This window comes from Scyliorhinus canicula, chromosome 14 (assembly GCF_902713615.1).
Source record: "Scyliorhinus canicula chromosome 14, sScyCan1.1, whole genome shotgun sequence".
Lineage (NCBI taxonomy): Eukaryota > Metazoa > Chordata > Chondrichthyes > Carcharhiniformes > Scyliorhinidae > Scyliorhinus > Scyliorhinus canicula.
In genome coordinates, this window is record NC_052159.1 from 146,638,687 (window position 1) to 146,661,091 (window position 22,405).

General features: G+C 44.2%; 2 protein-coding genes across 3 annotated transcripts in view; one reads left to right on the top strand and one right to left on the bottom strand.

The window, feature by feature from the left end:
- The window catches only part of bora (bora aurora kinase A activator), a 38,949-nt gene extending 34,632 nt beyond the window's left edge, over nucleotides 1-4,317 (bottom strand). For both annotated transcript variants that reach the window (XM_038818356.1, XM_038818353.1), the window contains exon 1: nucleotides 4,238-4,317. The gene's annotated coding sequence lies outside the window, so the exon portion shown is untranslated. The remainder of the gene's footprint in view (nucleotides 1-4,237) is intronic.
- Nucleotides 4,318-4,517: 200 nt separating this feature from the next.
- On the top strand, nucleotides 4,518-20,703 carry mzt1 (mitotic spindle organizing protein 1). Its single transcript, XM_038818498.1, has 3 exons — nucleotides 4,518-4,766; nucleotides 16,163-16,308; nucleotides 19,681-20,703. Exons 1-3 carry the CDS (start codon nucleotides 4,721-4,723, stop codon nucleotides 19,702-19,704), a joined length of 216 nt encoding a protein of 71 aa, XP_038674426.1. The 5' UTR covers nucleotides 4,518-4,720; the 3' UTR covers nucleotides 19,705-20,703.
- The last annotated feature ends 1,702 nt before the right edge of the window (nucleotides 20,704-22,405 follow it).

Below are 22,405 nucleotides of genomic sequence, written 5' to 3' on the forward strand. Positions count from 1 at the left end.
ATCTGGATTCGCACAGGCTGATTATGGGAGGTGATTTTAACACAGTCCTTGATCCCGGCCTAGACTGGTCATGTTCAAAAACGGGTAAGGTGCAAGCAATGGCAAAAGAACTGAGGGGGTTTATGGAGCAAATGGGGGGTGGGGGCTGATCCATGGAGGGCAGTCGGCCCACGGGGAAGGAGTTTTCGTTCTATTCACATATTCATAAGGTGTATTCCCGAATTGATTTTTTTCATCATGAGCAGAGATTTGCTGGCAAGGGTGACAGACGTAGAATATTCGGCAATCGCTATCTCGGACCATGCTCCACACTGGGTTGATCTGCAGGTCTGGAAGGAAAATTTTCAGCGCCCTCAATGGAGGCTAGAGGTCGGTTTGTTGGCGGACGAGGCGGTGTGTGAGAGAGTGAGGAAATGTATGCAAAGCTACCTGCAGGTCAATGACAGAGGGGAAGTCTCTGGATGCTTGGGAGGCTTTGAAGGCAGTGGTGAGAGGGGAGCTGATCTCGATTAGAGCACATAGGGACAGGACGGACAGGGCAGAAACGGACCGGCTGGTAAAGGAAATCTTACAGATAGATAGGAGATATGCGGAGACCCCGAGGGCAGAGCTATTAAGCGAACGACGAAGGCTACAGGCTGAGTTTGGGGTGTTGTCCACAGGTAAGGCTGTGGAGCAGCTTAGGAAGGCGAGGGGTGCGATTTATGAGCACAGGGAGAAAGCCAGTAGAATGCTGGCACAGCAACTGAGGAAGAGGGAGGCGGCCAGGGAAATAGGAAAGGTAGTTGACAGGGGGCGGGGGACGGACGGGACTTGGTAGGAGATCCGGCAGGGCTGAACAAGGTGTTCAGGGAATTCTATAGTAAGCTTTACAACTCGGAACCCCCTGCGGGGCCGGAAGGGATGAGGCGCTTAATTGAGGATTGACCTTCCCAAAAGTGGGGAGGGGATTGGTAGGCGGGCTGGGGGCCCCGATTAGGACCGAAGAAATATTGTGGGGCTTGAGGGCCATGCAATCGGGTAAAGCCCCAGGGCTGGATGGGTATCCGGTGGAGTTTTATAAAAAGTTCTCGGAGATAGTAGGGCCGGTGCTGGTTAGGGTTTTTAATGAGCCAAGAGACAGAGGGGTGTTACCCCCGATGATGTCAGAGGCCACCACCTCCCTGATATTGAAAAGGGACAAAGACCCGGAGGCAAATGGGTCCTATAGGCCGATCTCTCTGCTCAATGTAAATGCTAAAATACTGGCCAAGCTCTTGGCTGCTAGGATTGAGGACTGTGTGCCGGACGTCATTATGGAAGATCAAACCGGGTTCGGCAAGGGCAGGCAGTTAGTGGCCAACCTAACAGGGTTGCTGAATGTGATCATGATGCCCTCGAAGAGTAGGGAGGCAGAGGTAGTTGTGGCAATAGATGCCGAGAAGGCTTTCGACCGGGTTGAGTGGGACTATTTATGGGAGGTGCCGGGACGATTTGGGTTCGGGGAGGGCTTTATCGACTGGGCCAGACTGTTGTACCAGGCTCCGGTGGCTAGTGTAAGGAGGAATAGGACGACGTCTGACTATTTCAGACTGTACAGAGGAACAAAGCAGGGGTGCCCCCTCTCCCCACAGCTGTTTGCGATAGCAATAGAGCTGCTGGCAATTGCCCTGAGAGCTTCTAGGGGTTGGAAGGGCTGGTACCGGGAAGGGTGGAACATAAGAGTTTTGTTGTCCGCCAATGACCTGCTCCTATACATCACGGATCCAGTGGCTGGGTTGGATGAAATCATGGGAATCCTGAAGGAATTTGGCCGGTTCTCAGGGTACAAACTGAACATGGCAAAAAGTAAGTTATTTGTAGTCCATGCGAGGGGCCAGGAGGGTCGGTTGAGGGGGCTGCCGTTTAGGTTAGATGGGGACAGTTTTAGATACTTAGGGATACAGGTTTCACGGGACTGGGGCCGGTTGCACAATGTTGGACTTATCTCGGTTGGTAGAGCAAATGAGGGTCGAGTTCCGGAGGTGGGATGCGCTCCCACTGACACTAGCGGGGAGAGTGCAGGCCATTAAAATGACGATCCTCCCGAGATTCCTGTTCGTATTCCAGTGTCTCCCCTGTGTGTCTCCCCATTTTCATTCCGCGGTCATTTTTCAAGATGGTTAATAAAATGATTATGGGATTTGTGTGGGCGGGAAAGCCCCCGCGGGTGAGGAGAGTGATGCTCGAGAGGAACCGAGGGTAAGAGGGGCTGGCGCTGCCTAACTTTAGTAATTACTACTGGACGGCCAACATAGCTATGATAAGGAAGTGGATGGTGCGTGCGGGGTCGGTTTGGGGGCGGATGGAGGCCGCTTCATGCAGATGCACCAGTTTGGCAGCCCTGGTTGTGGCACGCCTGCCCCTCCCACCGGCACGGTACTCTACCAGCCCTATAGTGGTGGCGACCTCGCGGATCTGGGGCCAATGGAGAAGGCACGTGGGGGAAGGAGAGCAACGGTTTGGTCTCCAATTTACGACAATCACCGGTTTGCCCCAGGGAATATGGACAGTGGGTTCTGAACATGGCGGAGGGCTGGGTTAACTCGACCGCAACATGCGAGAAGATGGGGGATCTGTTCTTAGAAGGGAGCTTCCCGAGCATGAGGACGCTAGAGGAGAAATTTGGGCTGGCGAGAGGGAATGATTTCAGGTACTTGCTGGTGCGTGACTTTCTACGCAGACAGATTCCATCCTTCCCACGCCTGCCACTTAGGGGGATCCAGGACAGTGTAGTGTCTAGTGGATGGGTGGGGGAGGGGAGGGTCTCGGACATATATAAAAAACTTATGGGAGCAGAGGAGACGCAGACCGAGGAGCTGAAGCTTAAGTGGGAAGAAGAGCTCGGAGGTGGGATAGAAGAGGGCTTATGGGCGGACACGTCGAGCAGGATTAACGCGACCGCAACATGTGCTAGGCACAGCCCGATTCAATTCAAAGTCGTCCACCAGGCCCACATGACAGTGGCCCGGATTAGTAAATTCTTCGGACTGGAGGACAGGTGCGCCTGATGTTCAGGAGGACCAGCGAACCATGTCCACATGTTCTGGGCATGTCCAAAACTCAGGGGGTACTGGCAGGGATTCACGGACGTGATGTCCCGGGTACTGAAAACAAGGGTGGTGATGAGTCTAGAGGTGGCAATTTTGGGGGTTTCGGAGGACCTAGGAGTCCAGGAGGAGAGAGAGGCTGACGTTTTGACCTTTGCTTCCCTGGTAGCCCGGCGACGAATTCTGCTGGCATGGGGGGACTCAAAGCCCCCGAAGTCGGAGGCCTGGTTATCAGATATGGCGAGCTCTCTCGGTCTGGAGAAAATTAAGTTCGCTCTGAGAGGGTCACTGTCAGGGTTCGCCCGGAGGTGGTAACCATTTATCGACTGCTTCGTGGAAAATTAATCGTCAGCGGGGGGGGGGGGGGGGGGGGGGGTGGTTAGGGTAATGTAGATTAGGGGGCTAGTTAGGTGGGCCCTTGCAGGAGGAGAGCTGGTTTTTCCACTACGTTAATTGTTCTTTGCACACTGTTTTGTATTGTTGTTGTTTACTATGCCAAAATGCCTTAATTAAATTTTTATCAAAAAAGGAGGATGTGAGGTACCCCCCCCCCCCTCCCCCTCCCTCTACCACCCTCCCAGGCTGTGCATTCCAGACCGTCACCACCCTCAAAAAGGTTTTTCCTCAAATCCCCCTTAAACTTCTTCCCTCTGACGTAGAACATACAATGCAGAAGGAGACCATTCGGCCCATCGAGTCTGCACCAACCCACTTAAGCCCTCACTTCCACCCTATCGCCATAACCCAATAACCCCTCCTAACCTTTTTGGGAACTAAGGGCAATTTATCATTGACAATCCACCTAACCTGCACGTCTTTGACCTTGAACTTGTGTCTCCTCGTACCTGACCCTTCAACTAAGGGGACCAGCTGCTTCCTTTCCACCCTGTCCATGCCCCTCATAATCTTGTACACCACGATAATTCTTGCCAATACTTTACCCCGTCTCTCTATATTTTACATTATATTGATAATAGTTTACCCCAGTCTCTCTCTAGTTTACCCCAGCCTCTCTATATTTCACATATTGATAATAGTTTACCCCAGACTCTCCATATTTCACACTATATTGATAATAGTTTACCCCAGACTCTCCATATTTCACATTATATTGATAATAGTTTAACCCAGTCTCTCTATATTTCACATTTTTATTGATAAGATTTTACCTTCAGTGTCCTCTCCTCGAGTTCGTTGCCTTGAATGTCCCTCCTGCAGCCGGCGGCCAATCGGCGCCTTCCTCCGTCGGCGGCGGGCGGCCAATCAGCGTCGTTTTCGTGTAGCGGCCAATTAGTGCCGTCCTCCGGCGACCAATCGGCGGCGGCCTCGGCCGGCGACCAATCGGCGCTGACCTTGGGCGACGGCCGGCGGCCAATCGGCGGCTGCCCCGGCCTGCAGCCAATCAGATTCAAATCCTAACGGCCGCTCTGTCAATAAACTTTATTGACAACCCCTGCTCCCCAAGAGGGAAGAAAGGAAGAGGCGGGACGGAGGAGAGTTAAAAAAAAAACACACGCTCGGTTTTTTTTCTCCTCACCTCACGCTGAGGGGGTAATGTCGGTGGGTGGCAACGGGGCCCAGCTCGCGTGGTGATTTTTTAAAAACGTTTTTAAATAGTTCAGCGAGTGGGCGGGGTAGGAGACGGAGGAGGAATGGCGAACGCTGGCAATCTGAACGCGGTGAGGGAGACCATGGACGGTGAGTCTCTGTCTGCACCTTCTTTGCGTTATCGTCAATCCTTTGGCGGGCGGTGGGCATCGCTGACGAGAACTCATTGCCCCTGGAGGAGGAGGAGATGGTGTGCTGATAAGCTGCCTCTGCTGCCGCCCCCCTCTGCTGTGGGCACAGGTCCCCTTATCGAAGGAAAGATGTGCTGCCCATTGGAAACCGCCCAGAGGAGGTTCACTGGGTTGCCCCTGGGCATGGAGGGGTTTTATTATGAGGGGAGGTTGAGTATGTTGGTTCTGTGTTCCCCGTGGAGTACAGACGAATGAGAGGTGACCCTATTGAGGCATAGAGCAGTGCTTCTCAAAGTGTGGTACGCGTACCGGTGCCGGTACGTGAGCCATCGTCTGCCGGTACTTGGAGTGTTTCCAGAAAAGAAAGAGACAGTAATCCTGGATTGGCTTGTTTCGCTCACCGGTCCCTGGCACATTGAAAAAAAAAACTGCCGGTACGCCACATCAGATAATTTGAGATGCACTGGCATAGAGGATTCGCCCAGGGTGCCTGAAAGGATAGACCTTGAGAGAATGACTCCCCTTGTGTGAGAGTCTAGGGCCAGAGGGCATAATCTCAGAGCGAGGGGTCGCTTCTTTATGACTGAGGTGAGGAGAAATTACTTCTCTGAGGTTAGCAAATCTGTGGAATTCCTTACCACAGAGTGGAGGGCTGTTAAGTACGTTCCATCCAAATCCTACAGTGCCAAAGGAGGCTATTCGGTTCATCAAGTCTGCACTGATTATCCGAGCGAGGGCTCTACCTCGGCTCACTCCTTTGTCCTATCCTTGTAACCCAATGCATTTACCATGGCCAATCTAATTAACCTGCACATCTTTGGACTGTGGGAGGAAACTGGAAAGCCCGGAGGAAACCCACACAGATGTGGGGAGAATGTGCAAATTCGACACCGTCACCCTAGGCTGGAATCGAACCCCGGTCACTGGTGCTATGTTGCTATTATTGGTGCTGTTGTGTCACCATGCCATGTTCAAGGTGGAGATATGTAGGTTTTTAATCCAATAAAGAAATTATTGGTTATGGGATAAGGGTGGGAAAGTGGACTTGAGGATTATCAGATTAGTCAGGATCTCATTGAATGACAGAGCAGACTCAATGGGACAAATGTCCCACATCGGCTTCTATGTCTTCTCGTCTTATATTGACCCCAGCCACAGTAAAGGAATAGCAATATATTTCCAAGTCAGGATGGTGAGTTGCTTGGAGGGTACTTCCAGGTGGTGGTGTTGCCATGCATCTGCTGTCCATGTGCTTCTAGGTGATAAGAGGCCATTAGTTTGGAAGATGACGTCGAAGGGGCCTTTCTGAACTGCTGTTAACCATGTTGAGTTAATGTAGCAATCATTCATCTTTTTCCTGCTTTCCCTTGCAGCCTCAACTTAATGATTGGTCCTATTGGTCTGGGAACTTTAACTCTGTTTTCTCTCTGCAGGTGCTGCCAAACCCATTGAGCATTTTCAACACTTTGTTTTTATTCCATTGGCATCTAGTCCAGTTAGATGGAATTGTTACAGCACAGACAAAGACTATATGGTGATCGTGTCCATGTTGCCCCTCCTAGGGGAAATTAATGTACTGCCACACATCTGCTCCCTCCCCACATCCTTCCACATTTCCTCCTTTTCAGACATTTAGAAAAATGCAGAAAAAAGTACTGCAGCAGGAGTTCATCCTTCCCATCGTGTCTGCACTGGCCAAAGGACAGCCAGCCTATTTCTGCTTTTCAGTACTTCGTCCATAGCCCTGGGCGATATGGGATTTCAGTACATAACCAGTAACCTTTTGCATTAATTGAGGGTTTCTACCCCCACTACTCTTTTTGGCAATGAGTTCCAGGCCGCTACCACTGAGTGAGAAATATGTTCCTCATCTCCCTTGGAATATTTCTACCAATTGCTCCAAATCTCTGTCCCCTGATCGCCGACCACGCTGCTGACGGAAATGGGTCTTTCCGATTTCCTCTATATCTAGGCCATTCTCAACTTTGTGCATCTCAATCAAATCTTTTTGAAAAAGGAACATTCACCATTAAGGACAGTTGAAATTTATAGACTCCAATTTAAGCTGTTTGTGGGGTCGGGAAGGCCGAGGGGTAGACTGATGGAAGTCCTGAAGACAATGAAATTGTTTGGGGCTAGACATGAAGAAGATATTTCCACTTGTTTTCCTTTGCCTTTTTTTACCATGGCCAGTAGCCCTCCCTTTGCCTTTTTACCATAATATCTTTGTCATTTAATCTCTGTACTCTATTGCGGGTACTCTCTTTTATTATTCCTCCCCATCCACCATGCCTTTCAAAGGCATAAAATTGCCATATGCCTCTTTCTGCCCATCTGAAAGGGCAGACTGACTTAGATAAAAGTCTTCAAAAGACAGCATCCTCAACCCTACAGCACTCACTCACCACTGAACTGTTTCAATATTTGCCCTCTGGCTGGGCCTTAACTGCTGACTTTTTCATTCACTTGGCATGTTATGACATAGCCCACAGCTAATACAAATGGTGTGTTGAAGTCTTTTTTTTCCCCCCGTTTTTTTGTTAGTTTTTAGCTGTGTCCAACACATGGCAGGAACAATAACAGGAACCTTTTTCTTTTTGAACTTGTAAAGAGTGCACTCATTTATGGAGTGTTGTTTATTCGGTTGGCTTCAGATTAGATTTTGGAGCATGGTGCCTGAGCCGCTCCTCCAGCAGTGAGTTGTTGTCCACCATTTACAACTGGATGTGTCAGAACTTGTGGGATTGCTTGGCACTGTCTATTGCTGCTTATACTGTTTGGCATACGTGTAGTCCTGTGTTGTGGCTTCACCGCGTCAACTTCTCATTTTATAGAAATGCCTGGTGCTGCTCCTGGCATGCCCTCCTTCACTCTTCATTGAGTCATGGTTGATCGCCTGGCCTGATGGTAGTATGGGTTTACAGATTGTGGTTGAATACAGTTCTGCTGATGGCCCACAGCGCCTCATGGATGCCCAGTTTTGAGTTGGTAGACCTGTTCTAAATCAGTCCCATTTGACATGGTTGTAGTGTCACACAACATGATGAAGGGTACTTTCAATGTGAGGACAACTCCCTAAGGGCTGTGCCGTAGCCACTGCGACCGATACCGTCATGGACAGATGTATCTGTGACAAATGGATTGTTGAGGGCGATTAGGTTTTTCTGTCAGTTTCTTCATTACCTGCAGCAGAGCCAGGCTAGTAACTGTCCTTTTATGGCTTGGTCAGCTACTGAGCCACTCCTGGTGATGGACATTGAAGTCTTCCACTCAGATGACATTCTGTGCCGTTGCCATTCTTGGTGAACCATGTCTGCATGGGTTTCCTCCAACAGTCTGAAGATGTGCAGGTTAGGTAGATTGGACATGTGAATTGGCCCTTCGTGTCCAAAGGTTAGTTGGGGTTATGGAGATAGGGCGAGGGAGTGGCCTAGGTAGGGTGCTCTTTCAGAAGGGTGGTGCAGACTTGATGGGCTGAATAGCCACCTTCTGCACAGTTGGAATTCTATGATTCTATAATAGTTTGTGTATAAAACAATGGGTTTTACATGGTATAACGATGCTGTCATTAAAAGACAGCATACCCTCCAACTCAATATTATGGCATGCCAGATAGTTTCATAAAACACTGCCTAAATCACTTTAGACTTCACATTGCATTAATTCTCAGCCACTAGTATTTGATTCGCACACATCCCACTTAACTATGTAATGTGGCTTACAGCAAATAATTAGGACTCAACACTCCCATATTTGCTGTAAGCAATTTTTAGAACTGTCGGTGTGGGTTAGATGAATGCAGAGGTTAATGAATCTAAAATTACCAGATTTGACAAACCTGCTAATTAAATACTGCATGCAATCGGATATTACATATTGAACACTGGTGTTCTCCATGAATCATCACTAATTTATTTTTACTTGCAGCTTCTCAACCATTACCTCACTTCTACCTCCTTCCCCAAATGCAATGGTGCCTCCAGCAGTCAGTATAATAGCAGAACCTTATGGGTTACATTTTGTATAAGCAGTGTGGTTAGCACTGCTGCCTCAGTGTCAGGGACCCGGGTTCAATTCGGGCCTTGAGTGACTGTGTGTGCAGTTTGCACATTCTCCCCGTGTCTGTGGGTTTCCTCCCGGTGCTCTGGTTTCTTCCCACAGTCCATTGATGTGCAGGTTAGGTGGATTGGCCATGCTACATTGCCCCTTAGTGTCCAGGGATGTGCAGGTTACGCTATGGGGTTACCGGAATAGGCAGGGTCGGTGTGGCAGTGGACCCGAGTTCTGTGCTCTTTCGATGGATTGGTGCAGACTCAATGGGCCGAATTGCCTCCTGTATTGTAATGATTAAGTCCTGGGTCACTTCTATGGACCAAATTAGGCCATGTGAAATTAGCAGTGAGCATATTAAGATGAACCAGTTGATGCATTTGGAAAATAGGACAAGGTATTTCTTGATGTGTTTCCCTGCTATTGCACAGTGTAATTTGACACATGAGGAGAGCATGTCCTCAGTCACATATTCATGCAGATACCAACAGTGGAAGAATTTCTATTGGGTTGAGCTGATTCTAATTTATCAGTCAAGTATTAAAAATGAAATTGGAATAAAACAAAAAGGGGTTTGATTAGGAGGAGGAGGGTTTTGATTTGTGCAGTGCGTATCAGTGAGAAAAGCAAGTGTTTATCTACATGATTAGTTGAATGGAGTCAGCACATTTTCCCCCGTGTCTGCATGGGTTTCCTCTGGGTACTCTGGTTTCCTCCCGCAAGTCCCGAAAGACTTGCTGTTGGGTGAATTAGACACTCTAAATTCTCCCTCTGTGTACCCGAACAGGTGCAGGAGTGTGGCGACTATGGACTTTTCACAGTAACTTAATTACAATGTTAATGTAAACCTACTTGTGACAATAAAGATTATTATTATTAAAACAATGGGGTGTAGAAGAGGTGACTTCAGTGTGGGACGTAAGGGAATTGGCAGTTGTAAGCTAAAAGCCAGGGTCACAGGAATCAAAGGGAAAGAGTGATAGATCCATAGCACAATAACTGGGGAAAGGCACAACACCAGGTTAAAGTCCAATGGTTTATTTGAAATCACAAAACTTTCGAAGCTCTCTCTTCTATATTGTGATTGTGAACCTGCCTCCACTTCACCCGATGACGGAGCAGTGCTCCAAAAGCTTGTGATTTCAAATAAACAGTCGGGCTGAGACTTCCTAATGTGCCCAACCCAGTCCAGTGCCGGCATTTCCACATCATGGACTGAAAGGCCTGTACTGTGCTGTACTGTTCTATGTTCTATGACGACTGATAAAGGCAGTGTCCCGTATGCCTTCTTAACTACCCTATTAATCTGTACTGCTGCCTTTGGGGATCTCTGGACAAGCACCCCAAGATCCCTTTGTTCCTCTGAGCTTCTTAGTGTCCTGGCATTCACTCCCTTGTCTTGTCACTCCTTCCAACGTGCACTTTTCAGGATTAAATTCTATCTGCCACTTGATCGGAACAATCCGTCTATATCTTCCTGCAATCTAAGCCCTTCTTCCTCACTATTAACCACCCTGCCAATCTTTGTGTCATCTGCAAATTTAATTATCATCCCACACATTCTCATCTATATTGTTTATATACATCTATTATGAAAAATAAAAGAGACCAAGCACAAATCCTGTGGTATGCAACTGGGCACCAGCCTCCAGTCAAAAACAGCCTTATACCACAACCCTCTGTCTCCTAACACTAAGCCAGTTTTGGATCCAACTTGCCAAGCTACCCTGAATCCCACGTGCTTTTGCCACCTTCATCGTCTCCCATGTGGGACCTTGTCAAAGGCTTTGCTGAAATCAATATAAACTACATCAACTGCAGTACCCTCATCCCTACAACCGATCACCTTGAAAAATTCAATTCAAATCATTAGGCCAAAGCCATGCTGACTATCCTTGATCAAACCTTGCCACTCAATGTGGAGACTAATTTTCTCCAATAGTTTCTCTACCACTTGTGAGACTCATCGGTCTGTAATTCTCTGTCTTATCTCTACCACCTTTTGGAAACCACATTAGCTGTCATCCAATCCTCTGGCACCTTCCCTGTGACCAGAGAGGAATTAAAAAATTGGGTCCGAACCCCTCTGTCAGAGAAATATGGGTAGTTGGTAACAATGGGGCAATTTCATGTGATACAGTGCGTGTATCACCATCAGTGTAGTTAAATGTACTGTTGTAGTGTATTATCCTTGTCATGTGTTTTTCTTTTAATAAATATTCTTAAATTGATCACAAAATGACTGGACTGTTCCTTCCTGGTTTGGATATCTTTTCTCACAGTATACCAAATTGAAAATGTACACCACTAAGAACTGGGTGTTCCAAATTACTCTTCTCGATTTTGGGTTGCCTCACATTTAACATCAACAGGGTCTTAACACAAGTGTGGCAGTCAGCGGTACATCATTGTCCACCTTGACTATTGAGAAAGGCAGAAGTCAATTCCTGTACAGTTTCCAAGTCTGATGCTCCTCTTCACACAGTATTTATTTAGGTTTTATTTTTGGATCACTGTTTCTTCTCTTTCCACTCCCCACCCCCCCCAAAAAAAGAAAAGGACAGTTTTATTACAATGCGAACATAATTCGAGTATGTTCTTCAAGAGCTTGCATTTGCTGAGATTATCAATATATTTTTAATCACAATAAACAAAAGATTTATCTTGAAAAATAACACACTTTCAACTTAAATGACAGTTTTAGTTCCCACAAATATGTGAAGCGTTCAATTATTTTAAAGCTTTTGATTTCTATGTCAACATTTGTTAATTATTCCTCCAATATAGCTCTTAACTTAATTGCACTGAAATGATAGGATGCTGTGTCTTAATTACTATTACCTGCATCAAAATGCCGTACTTTGTATGAGAAATGGGAGTATTTTGCATATAAGGACACAAGATCATTATTTTCTCGAGTCATTATATATTCCCTTGCCACTGTTCCACACAGGCTCTGGCTTGACAGCTGAAGATCTTCAGAGCTACATGGCTCTCTGCTAGCCGAGGGCATTCATAGTTATGTTTCATCAATTTTCAATCCTCTCCACAGTCAGTAGGATTGATCTGGTTGTGTTATCATTCCTGCATAAAAGCTTTGCAGTGGTAATACTAGCCCTGCTGACACAGCCAAGTCGGCCAGTCTTGTTGATTCCTGGTGGGAGGTGTTCCTCTGCATTTGTACATGTGTTGACCAATTGGAAAGGCAGCAGTGGGGGTTACGTTCTTGGGAATGGAAAGCATGTAAGAAACTACCTCTGGGCATTGTTGCTGGCACTTTCTGGAACAGAGGACGATGAGCGTCATTCGTCTGCTTTGTCCTTTCCATTCTTAATGTAACTTGCATCCTTATGGGTGGAGCAATACCAACACACAGGTACATTCAGCTGCTGGATAGCACAGGGCAAAAGCAGCTGGTAAATTTCCCCCATTTGTAAGCTTTGCTGCCTCAAAGTGCCAGAGGTCCTGGTTCAATTCCAGCCTTGTGTGACTGTGAAGAGTTTGCACATTATCCCAATGTGCGTGAGCTTCCTCCCATCGTCCAAAGATGTGTAGGTTAGGTGGATTGGCCATGCTAAATTACCCAGTGTCCAGGGATGTGCAGGTTTGGTTATGGGGGATACAGCTGGTTGGGTGGAGAGTGGGCCTTGGTAGGGGTTTCTTTCAGAGGGTTGGTGCAGACTTGATGGGCTGAATGGCCTGCACTATAGGGATTCTATGATAAGATGTTTCTGACTACAGTACCACCTTGGACTTTACTTTGACATGATCTTGGGAGTTTTGAGCATGACCTAATATTAGTCCAAGGTAACTGGCTTAAAGTTGTGTGGCAGTTTTCTCCTAAATTTAAGGTTAACTTCATCCTTTGCACCTCATGTTCCTAAGATGAAAAGAACTGATCTGTGTCTTTTTAGGTTTGGCCTGCAGATGATTAATCACAGCTGTTGGTTGACTTATCGAGTGCATGGTCAATGGACTACTGGCCCTCAGTGTAGAGGGCACTTCCAGTTTGTGGATGAACATGCAACATACGGTGCAGAAGGAGGCCATTGGCCCATCGAGTCTGCACCGACCCACTTAAGCCCTCATTTCCACCCTATCCCCGTAACCCAATAATCCCTCCTAACATTTTTTTGGTCACTAAGGGAAATTTATCATGGCCAATCCACCTAACCTGCATGTCTTTGGACTGTGGGAGGAAACCGGAGCACACGGAGGAAACTCATGCAGGCACGGGGAGAACGTGCAGACTCCGCACAGACAATGACCCAGCAGGGAATTGAACCTGGGACCCTGACGCTGTGAAGCCACAGTGCTATCCACTTGTGCTACCTTGCTGCCTTATGGGTTGGTACTTGGTTTAAATACTGAGCAGCACAGTTGCAAGAATTCTGCCTTGAGGCAAATTATTTTCTGTCTGCACCATCTGCTTCCCATGCCATTTGGTCAACCAAGAAATGGGTGTTGAGATATAAAACAGCAATTGTTCTGCGCCTGTGCCAATTGTCTTATTCTATGTAGATGCTGCCGACTTGTATTTCCTCTTTTTATCTGATTCCCACCCCCCCTTAATCTTTGTTTTTACCTCTGTAATTTGTGGATGCTATAGTTCTACCTGAGACTAGAAGATACGGCATGTCTGATGGTCTCTGTTCTCCCGCTGCAATGTCTCTCTCCCCGCTCCAAAAGAAGCTCTGGAGGTTTGGGAATTAGTAAAACTACTCCAATCATGTTTACCAGCACAAAAAGCCTAGTTTGAAAGAGTATTTCCAAAACTGATTCAGTCGAAAATAAACCAATGTTCCTCCACCTACAAATAATAATTGTGCTCAGTTTAACTTTGCAGTCAGTGATCAAAAGAAAAACACTTCTGATTCCTTTTTGTTCAGAGTTCATAAAGCTGGACCAAACTTAGTGACCAAAAAAAGCCCTTAGTCCTTACTAGATCAAGAGTAGTTTTTGCAAACATAATGTGAGAAAACACTTTCATACAGAATCTGGAATACACTGCCTGGAAGTGTGGTGGAGGCAGGCTCAATTGAGGCATACAAGAGGGCATTAGATGATAAAGTGCAAGGAAGGGTATGGGGAAATGCAAGAGAATGGAACTAGGTCGTAATTCTCATTTGGAGAGTTGATGCAGACACTGAGCTGAATGGCATCTTCTGCACTGTACATTCCTGTGAATTCAATGTGTGCAAGTTTTGGGAAGGAAATGATGATGCTCCAAACAGAACAAATCCATGTCTCTATGAGCAACCGTTAAGATGAGAAGGCTGATTTATCGCCTTGCCTTCTCTGTTATTTCTCTGTCCCCTGCGCCCAAAGTCTGTTTCTCCAGCCTTATGTGTCCAGCTCATTGGTATTGCTCCTTTTTGATATATGGTAACTGTTGGTAGAAGGAAATGCCTAGAATATGTATTACAATGAATGCTTTCATTGCATTTCCTTTTCAATTGGGTGGGCTAATGAACCTTTCTACATTCATGTGGTAGTCTGACTCAAACTCTAACTCCAGTACTTGCAGGTTGTTATTTAATTGAATGTTTAAAACGATGCCTAGTAAGTATCATCTTTCCACTCCTGAGTGGTGTAGTATGAACTAATTGTTTCGTGATTATGGTATTGAAAATTACAGCACAGGAACAGGCCCTTAGGCCCTCACAGCCTGCGCCGATCCAGATCCTTTCTCTAAACCTGTTGCCTATTTTCCAAGGATCTACTTCTCTCTGTTCCCCGCCCGTTCATATATCTGTCCAGATGCATCTTAAAAGATGCTATCATGCCCGCCTCTACCACCTCCACTGGTAAAGCGTTCCAGGCACCCACCACCCTCTGCGGAAAAAACTTTCCACGCACATCTCCCTTAAACCTCTCACCTTGAAATCGTGACCCCTTGTAATTGACACCCCCACTCTTGGAAAAAGCTTGTTGCTATCCACCCTGTCCATACCTCATCATTTTGTAGACCTCAATCAGGTCCCCCCTCAACCTCCGTCTTTCCAACGAAAACAATCCTAATCTACTCAACCTTTCTTCATAGCTAGCACCCTCCATACCAGGCAACATCCTGGTGAACCTCCTCTGCACCCTCTCTAAAGCATCCACATCCTTCTGGTAATGTGACGACCAGAACTGCACGCAGTATTCCAAATGTGGCCTAACCAAAGTCCTATACAACTGTAACATGACCTGCCGACTCTCGTACTCAATACCCCGTCCGATGAAGGCAAGCATGTTGCATAGACCTGAAGAGGAGACTAATGTGCTTGTTGATGATCTACTTGTATCATCTGAGGGGTTAGGGAATGCTTTTGAATGGAAGTCTTAAGGCAGATAAATTTTTGAAATAGAAATTCTTGTATTGTTTGTGGGGAGGTGGGAGTTTTGCTCACTTTAATGGATGGGGAGGTGGGAAAATAGCTCCTGCTTGGCTAACATATATTGAAATAGGTGTTATTTCAAAATGATAAATGTTTGCTTTTTTAAGTTACTTCCAAAGGGAATTTTCCTAAATCACACATGCGTCAGTAACTTGCAGATAATGTCTATTCCCTGAGCGTCATACCCAGGGATTACCGCAAAGATGCAAAGGAGGACATCCTGAAAGCCACCCATGTAAGGATTGCACATTGGTTGCCCAGGAAGTTCAGACTTTGGACAATTACCCTGCACCAGGAACCATCCACTTTATTCCAATTAAAATCACATGTTTGGGTAGTTACAACTATGTTCCAGGCATAGTTACTTCTAACTCCCGGGTAACTATCGTACTGACAATGTATTAATACCCTTTTTTTGTTATCTTCGCGAAAGTTCAAACTTGATATTTCTGCCAGTTGGGTTCAAGTAGATAATTGCTAGAGATTTTTGTGAGTATTTGATTGGTGGGTGGAGTGGGGGTGGTGGGGGGGGGGGGGGGGGGGGGGGGGCAAGAGACTCTTTCATCTGGAGTCCCAATCCAGAGATTTGAGCACAGAATGTTAACACCATGTTTTTCAGAGGAGACTTTGAATCAAGGCCTTGTCCAGTGGCTGTAATGATCCCATAGCACTAATTTGAAGAAGCCCTGGGGTGTTCTCTCTATTATCCAGGCCAATATTTATCCCCAAAGCATTATCTGGTTATAATGTTGGGGTCTGTGGGTTCTTGATGTATGAATTGCCTTGTGTAATTCCTAACTTTTATAACTGGTAATTCCGAAAAACATTCAAAAGTATTTGTACAGCACATTTGGGACACACTCTGTTCTGAGGTGCTATGCAAATGCAAGTAACCTTTACTTACTGTGTTTGTTTCTTCCAGTTCTCCTTGAAATTTCGAGGCTGCTGAATACTGGTCTTGATCTGGAATCTCTCTCTATTTGCGTCCGTCTTTGCGAGCAAGGAATCAATCCAGAGGCCTTGGCTTCCGTCATCAAGGAACTGCGCAAGGCGACTGACTCACTCAAAGTAAGAAAGATTGATGTGCAATAAAATCTGATGCATGTTACATGGATTGTATCAGCAGCAAAATCCTTTTGACCCTTCCAGTGTCTGCTTTCTGACATCTCTTAGAACTGATTTTATCCTGATTTGCACCAGGAGAGCCGGCATTTTGCCACAACAGAATTTGGTGGATAATGGATCTAAAACCTGTGATGGATAATATGTAAAGGATTAACTAAGAAGCAGCAGAAATCCTGCCGATGATCTGATGGATGAGTGCTCTGCTAGTTTAGTATTGATGGTCTTTTTTTTATACGAGTGTAAATTTCCAATTTTACTTATCAAATATGATTTTCTTAAGCTGTAATATCTTGGAGTTACTAATCAGTATGTAATTGCAGTTTTGCAGTTCTGAGTAAGAAAATGGTTTATATAGATTTATTTTAAGTGATTGAATACAGATGTAGACTATGCGGTTAGGAGAAAAGCAGTTTTGTGGTTCTAAATACAAACAGGGTATGTCTTTGCACTGAAATCTGGCACTACCTAATGAGATCTTCAGGCCTGTAAATTGGCAGTTTCCTAAGAATTGAATAGTAACCAAATTTCGGATTAGCAGATCCACATGGTTGAACGACAATTGACTCCAGCAGGAATGTGCTGTAAGCAGGAGTGACTGGTGCTTAAATCTTGAAACCAAAATTGTAATAAAGAATAGTCAGCATGGATTTCAAAAGGACAGGCCATGCTTGAACAAACATATTAAATTCTTATGGGCAGGTAAGGGTAATACAGTAAATTTAATGATTTGTACTTTAAAGCAAGGAAAATAAGGTTAATTATTATGAGGCGTTCAGATTATTAAAAGTTTTGATAGAGTAATAACAAAAACTTTCCATTGTCAGCAGAAGACATAGATTTAGATTAATACTACAAAAGCAATATACTGCAGATACTGGAATAAAACAGAAAATGCTGGAAAAATTCTGTTCTGGTAACATCTGTGGGGTGGGAGAAACAACCTTTCTAATCCAAAATGATTCTTTGGAATTGAGGACCGGTAGAAATGTGCTGGGTTTTTATGGTGTTGAAAAAGAGGAGGGGCTGGTGGAACAAAAAGGAAAGTCTGGGATGGGTGTGGTGGAGATTAAATACAAAAGTCATGGGACAAAAGGCAAATGGAGTGATAATTGTAGCAAAGAAACATAGCGTAGGTTCAGAATATATGTCAGTGGCAGAATAAAGGTCAACTCGGTATGAAAGTTTTAAGGTCATTGATGAAAGAAGACGTGTGATGAGAGTTTTAATGAAGCAAATAATTATCTGGAATGCAGTATCTGAGGGTAGTGGAAACAGACTTGGTAATAACATTCAAAAGGAAATCGGAAACATACTTGAAGGGAGAAAGTCCCACTCTTTTGATCTAAGAGCCGGCATAAGCACAAATAACTAAATGGCCACCTCAGACTGTACGCTACCACATTGTAGACTCTGCCTAACTAGGTCAGAGAATTTAGAGTTAGAATAAGTAGCAGAATGGAAAGCAAGCTACTTACAAAACAGGGTAACAATATTTACATATTACATATGGTAAATGATTTAGAAATCAAAATTACAGCCTCAAAGTTTACAGTAACACCAGATCTGTGGTTGTGTATCGTTCAGCCTGGGGACGAACACCACTGAATACAAGACATTAATAATCTTGTACTGTGCGTGTGTATTTTGGAAATGAATTTCAATATACATATTTGAGGTGGTACATTTTGATAGCAGAAACAAGGCCATATATTCCTTGGGCATTTGGAGTCTTAAAATGAGAATAAGGAGCAGTTAGCTCCAGGATAACAGATTCACAAATCATTAAAAATAGCATCTAAAATAAAAGCAAACTACTGCAGATGCTGGAAATCAAGACAGAAAATGCTGGTCTGCCAGCAGCAATTCATATTAATGAGGCTTTAAAATAAAAAGGAATGGAGTTTATTTCTGCAAAAATAGAATTTTAAATTAGAGATATTTAAAGTTGTGTGGAACAATGTACATTGTCTGGGCTCCATATTGTGAATCAGTAGAAAAAATGCAAAACATATTTATACCGATGATGCCAGAACTGAGGTTATATCTATCAGGGAAAGCTGAACTGGCCAGTGTTATTTTTCTCTACCATTGTAAATAGAAAACTGAGAAATGACTGATTGAGATCTTTTAAGATTATGAAATAGTTTAAAAGGGTAGAAATAGTTTTAAACGGTAAATACAGAGAGACTCCATAAATATAAGGTGGTGACTATCAGGAACAACATTTGTGCCAGAGGATGGTTAGAACAGGCTACCATGAGGGGTAGTTGAGGCAAGTGGCATTGTTGCAGTCAAAGAGAAGCTCTAAGCATGAGGACGAAATAAATAGGAGGTTATGCTGGTAGGTTTGATGGAGGCTTGTGTGGATTACAAACACTGGCATAGACTAGTTTGGCTAAGTGATCTGTTTCTGTGCTGTGAAATTATTTGTCCTCTTTGCTATGGTGCACTTTGCTAGCCAATGTGAAATCCTTCATAAAATATTTGCATTATTTTTAAAATATATACATTGTAGCCATGTCTTCAATGGGACTGAACCCAAATTGAAAGAAATGGTGCACGAGTATCCAACATATTCCATAGAAGGAATGCATTTTAGGGCTAGTGTCTGATTCACTGCAGCAGGGATAGGAGAGTACGAAACACAAGTTTCCTTTCTATAAAAGAGCAGTTTTTGACAAATAAAATGTGGTACAATGGGAGGGGGGGTTTTTAAGCCAAAGATTCTACAATCATGTTACATTTACTTTGATTTGGACAAATTAATTTATATAAATCATGAGTACCCAGAGCTAGTCACATCTACACAGGTTACATGAATGGTATTGTATGACCAGTGAGGTCTTGTGGCACAGTGGGTAGCATCCCTGCCTCTGAACCAGGAAGCTCTGGGTTCAATTCCCACGTTCAGCATGGGAGCGATTTCTGGTCAACCATGTGTCTGTAGAAGACGATGGCAGGTCACTGCAGTATGTTGCCACGCATAACCAAGGACCAAGACACCCATGGTTTCTGATGCCCTCTTTAAGGCATGGAAGAAGAATGTATGACCAGATCTCATCTCATGTACTGCTGTATCGTAGAAGATTTTTTTCAGTGACAACTGACCAATCTCTCGGCTGTCTTTAGTATTACTGTAATATGTGTTTGTACACTTAAGTTTCATTTGTAACACATAGTTATATAAACTGTAAACCGAGAGGAGATCTTAAGGAAAAAATACTGCACCTCCTTTAGTTTCCACATTTGTAGTGCTAAGTGAACTGAAGAACCTGCACTATGCTTAATTTAGACATTGTTTCTTCTCCTCGTTAGGTTGCTGAGAATATGACTGGTTGACATCCGCTTTGTGAAGGAGCTCCCAGCTTGATGCCTGTATCAGGTTACACTGAAAATCATTGAGATGAAAAAGATGTATAGAACTGACAAAATATCATTTTTGTACCCAAGAATGTAAAAATGGTAATTCCCACATTGTGGAGTAGTCTGTTGATGTTGAAATGTATATGCTTGCTATAAAGAACCACAATGAATTTGCTTGCCTGTATTTAAAATGTGCAGTGTTGAGTCAAAAAGGATACGTATGAAAAGCACTGACCGCTTGTAGGAGGGAGGGCAGTTACTAAACCTTACACAGTATAATTTAATTTGGATTATGTGGCTAGAAGTAGCAATTTTAAGTTTGACCATGATTGATCCGGAGACTGATTCTAATTATGCTTTTGTTATGTGGCCTTTCTGTTTTGAGTGCAATATGTACTTCAACTTAAAGCATGTAATGACTCCGAACGTAGGTTATTCTGAAGCTGATCCTTTACAATTTTGTTATTGTATTACACATCAGCAGGGTAATGTGAATGTTATTTAACATGCTTTGTCTTTTTTTTTCCCCCCCATAGAATTATACACCACTCACCTATATAGTTAATCACAATGTGTTGAAAATAAGCAATGGTCAATTAAATCCATTTAGTTTCGAAAAGTGATTCCGATTGATTTGTTATTTGCAATACTGTAAATTAATATTATAATTTATAATTGTCATAACTATCAAGTCGACAAATTTAGATTGTAGAATCCTACTGGATCCACAGTTTTCGTGGATTGTGTGGTTTTTCTGCAGGAAACTAACCGATTCACTCCAGGATTATGGTTTGTGAGCATTGCCTTGGTTTTGCTACTGTATAAATACACTCCATCCTTTTTGTTTTGGAATGTGTTCATTTTTAACATCTTGTTTTAAGTTACTGTACAATCTTAATATGGTTTTGTATCAGTGGTTAAAGTTACAGAAACTTTTTTTATAAATGTACACAATAAAACCAAGTTTGATTTTTAGTTGATGTTTTAAAATTATCTACAGTTTATTTACAAAGTATCTATAGCAGTTAAATTCAAATTGCACTTTTTGATTCATTTTCATATTTAATTAGATTATCTGATTTCATTTTCATATTTGTTAAATGGAATGTAAATGTGGTGCTGTCCACCTCTTGGAGTATATAAAGTCAATTTATTCTTCAGCTAAACATAACAATGAATTTACAGTTGAAAAGAAAAATGGCTTTTACCCTCCCAAGTGCTGATATTTCATCAATACAGTTTCATCTGCCAGTTGCAAAGTTAAATATCTGTTCTGTGTTGCACCCAAAATAAACTTTGTACAACTATATTTTATAAATACACCAATCATATACCTGGGACAAGGCACCCAAAATTGGAGTATTCAACACTATTTTAACCATTGCAGCAAGCTGGCTATTGTGTTTCCAGAGCAAGTTCATCAATCTTCAATGAACAAATATTTGGTAACAGCCTTCAGGTATGTCCCAAATTGGAAAGGATGCGCACAGGAAGGGGTTATGTCCAGAACATAGTGGCAACTGCCCTCTGGAATGTTTTGGAGCTGGGAGGAGTACTTGACTCCTGGCTCCATGTGAAAGATTTGTTTTCAGTCTTGCTTTATATTGACAGCTGCTTGTTAAGAGAAAACTGTGGGTCTCACCTAATCCAGTGATTGGGTTTTACATCTGCTTGTTATAGACTTCCACCAAATTTTACACTTTGCTGAGGGCAAAGGAGAGCAAAGTTGGATAGGGTTTAAAATGGGCAGCCAACTCGAACCTGGTCACTGAGTTGGATATGGCTTTCTCCTTCTGATAACATTTTAGAGTGGATAAGAAATTGAAGGAAGTGGTTGACAGGATATGCAAACGGGTGATAAGTGTGATTAGAACCATTTGCTCATGTGTAAGGTAACTGCCAGACTTGACAGCTTGGGCTGAATACCTGTTTCTATGTTGTAACTTTGTCTATTGTGCATGCTTTCTGGGGAAAAAAACTGTTTGTATCCTTAGTATATTTTAACTCAAACTTGGATGGTAGTAACAAGTGCTTAGATCCATGGAGTTCCATCTCACCATTGTGTGTAGGAGCTAAATGAGTAACAAAGTTTTAGTTGCTTCCACGCTAAAAATGACTTGGAGTCCAGTGTGTGACCGTGAGTCTCTGTCACAGTTGGGGTAGATGGGGATTGGGAGATCGAGTGGGTGGGGTGCCTGGATTGCCTTGCGATTCTAGGCTTCAGCTTGTTCTCAGCAGTGAAACTGTGTTCAGTTGCGTCCCGGATGCTTTTCCTCCACTTCGGGCCATCTTGGACCAGGGATTCCCAGGTGTCGGTGAGGATTTTACACTTTCAAGGAGGTTTTGTGGGTGGCCTTGAAGAGTTTCCTCTGCCCTCCCAGAGCTCAATTGCCATGTCAAAGCTCCGAATGGAGCGCTTGTTTCTGCAGTCTCTGTCCAGCATGTGGATGATGTGGCCTACCCACTGAAGCTGACCAAACCTGATTGATGCTTTGATGCTGGGGATGTTGGCCAGAGCAAGAACGCTAATGTTGGTGTGTCCATCCTGCCAATGGATTTGCAGAATCCTCCACTGGTGGTACTTTTCCAGGGTTTTGAGATGGCTGGTGTACATAGTCTCAGGCGGGATTCTCCAATAACGGGGCTATGTCCCCACTCCAGCATGAAAACACGGGCG

What these genes read in the sequence shown, in the direction of transcription:
- mzt1 (XM_038818498.1), top strand. Translation starts at nt 4,721, where the DNA reads ATGGCGAACGCTGGCAATCTGAACGCGGTGAGGGAGACCATGGACG. An exon ending in GGTGAGGGAGACCATGGACG is followed by an intron (nt 4,767 to 16,162) that starts GTGAGTCTCTGT and finishes TGTTTCTTCCAG; the next exon opens with TTCTCCTTGAAATTTCGAGG. An exon ending in AGGCGACTGACTCACTCAAA is followed by an intron (nt 16,309 to 19,680) that starts GTAAGAAAGATT and finishes TCTCCTCGTTAG; the next exon opens with GTTGCTGAGAATATGACTGG.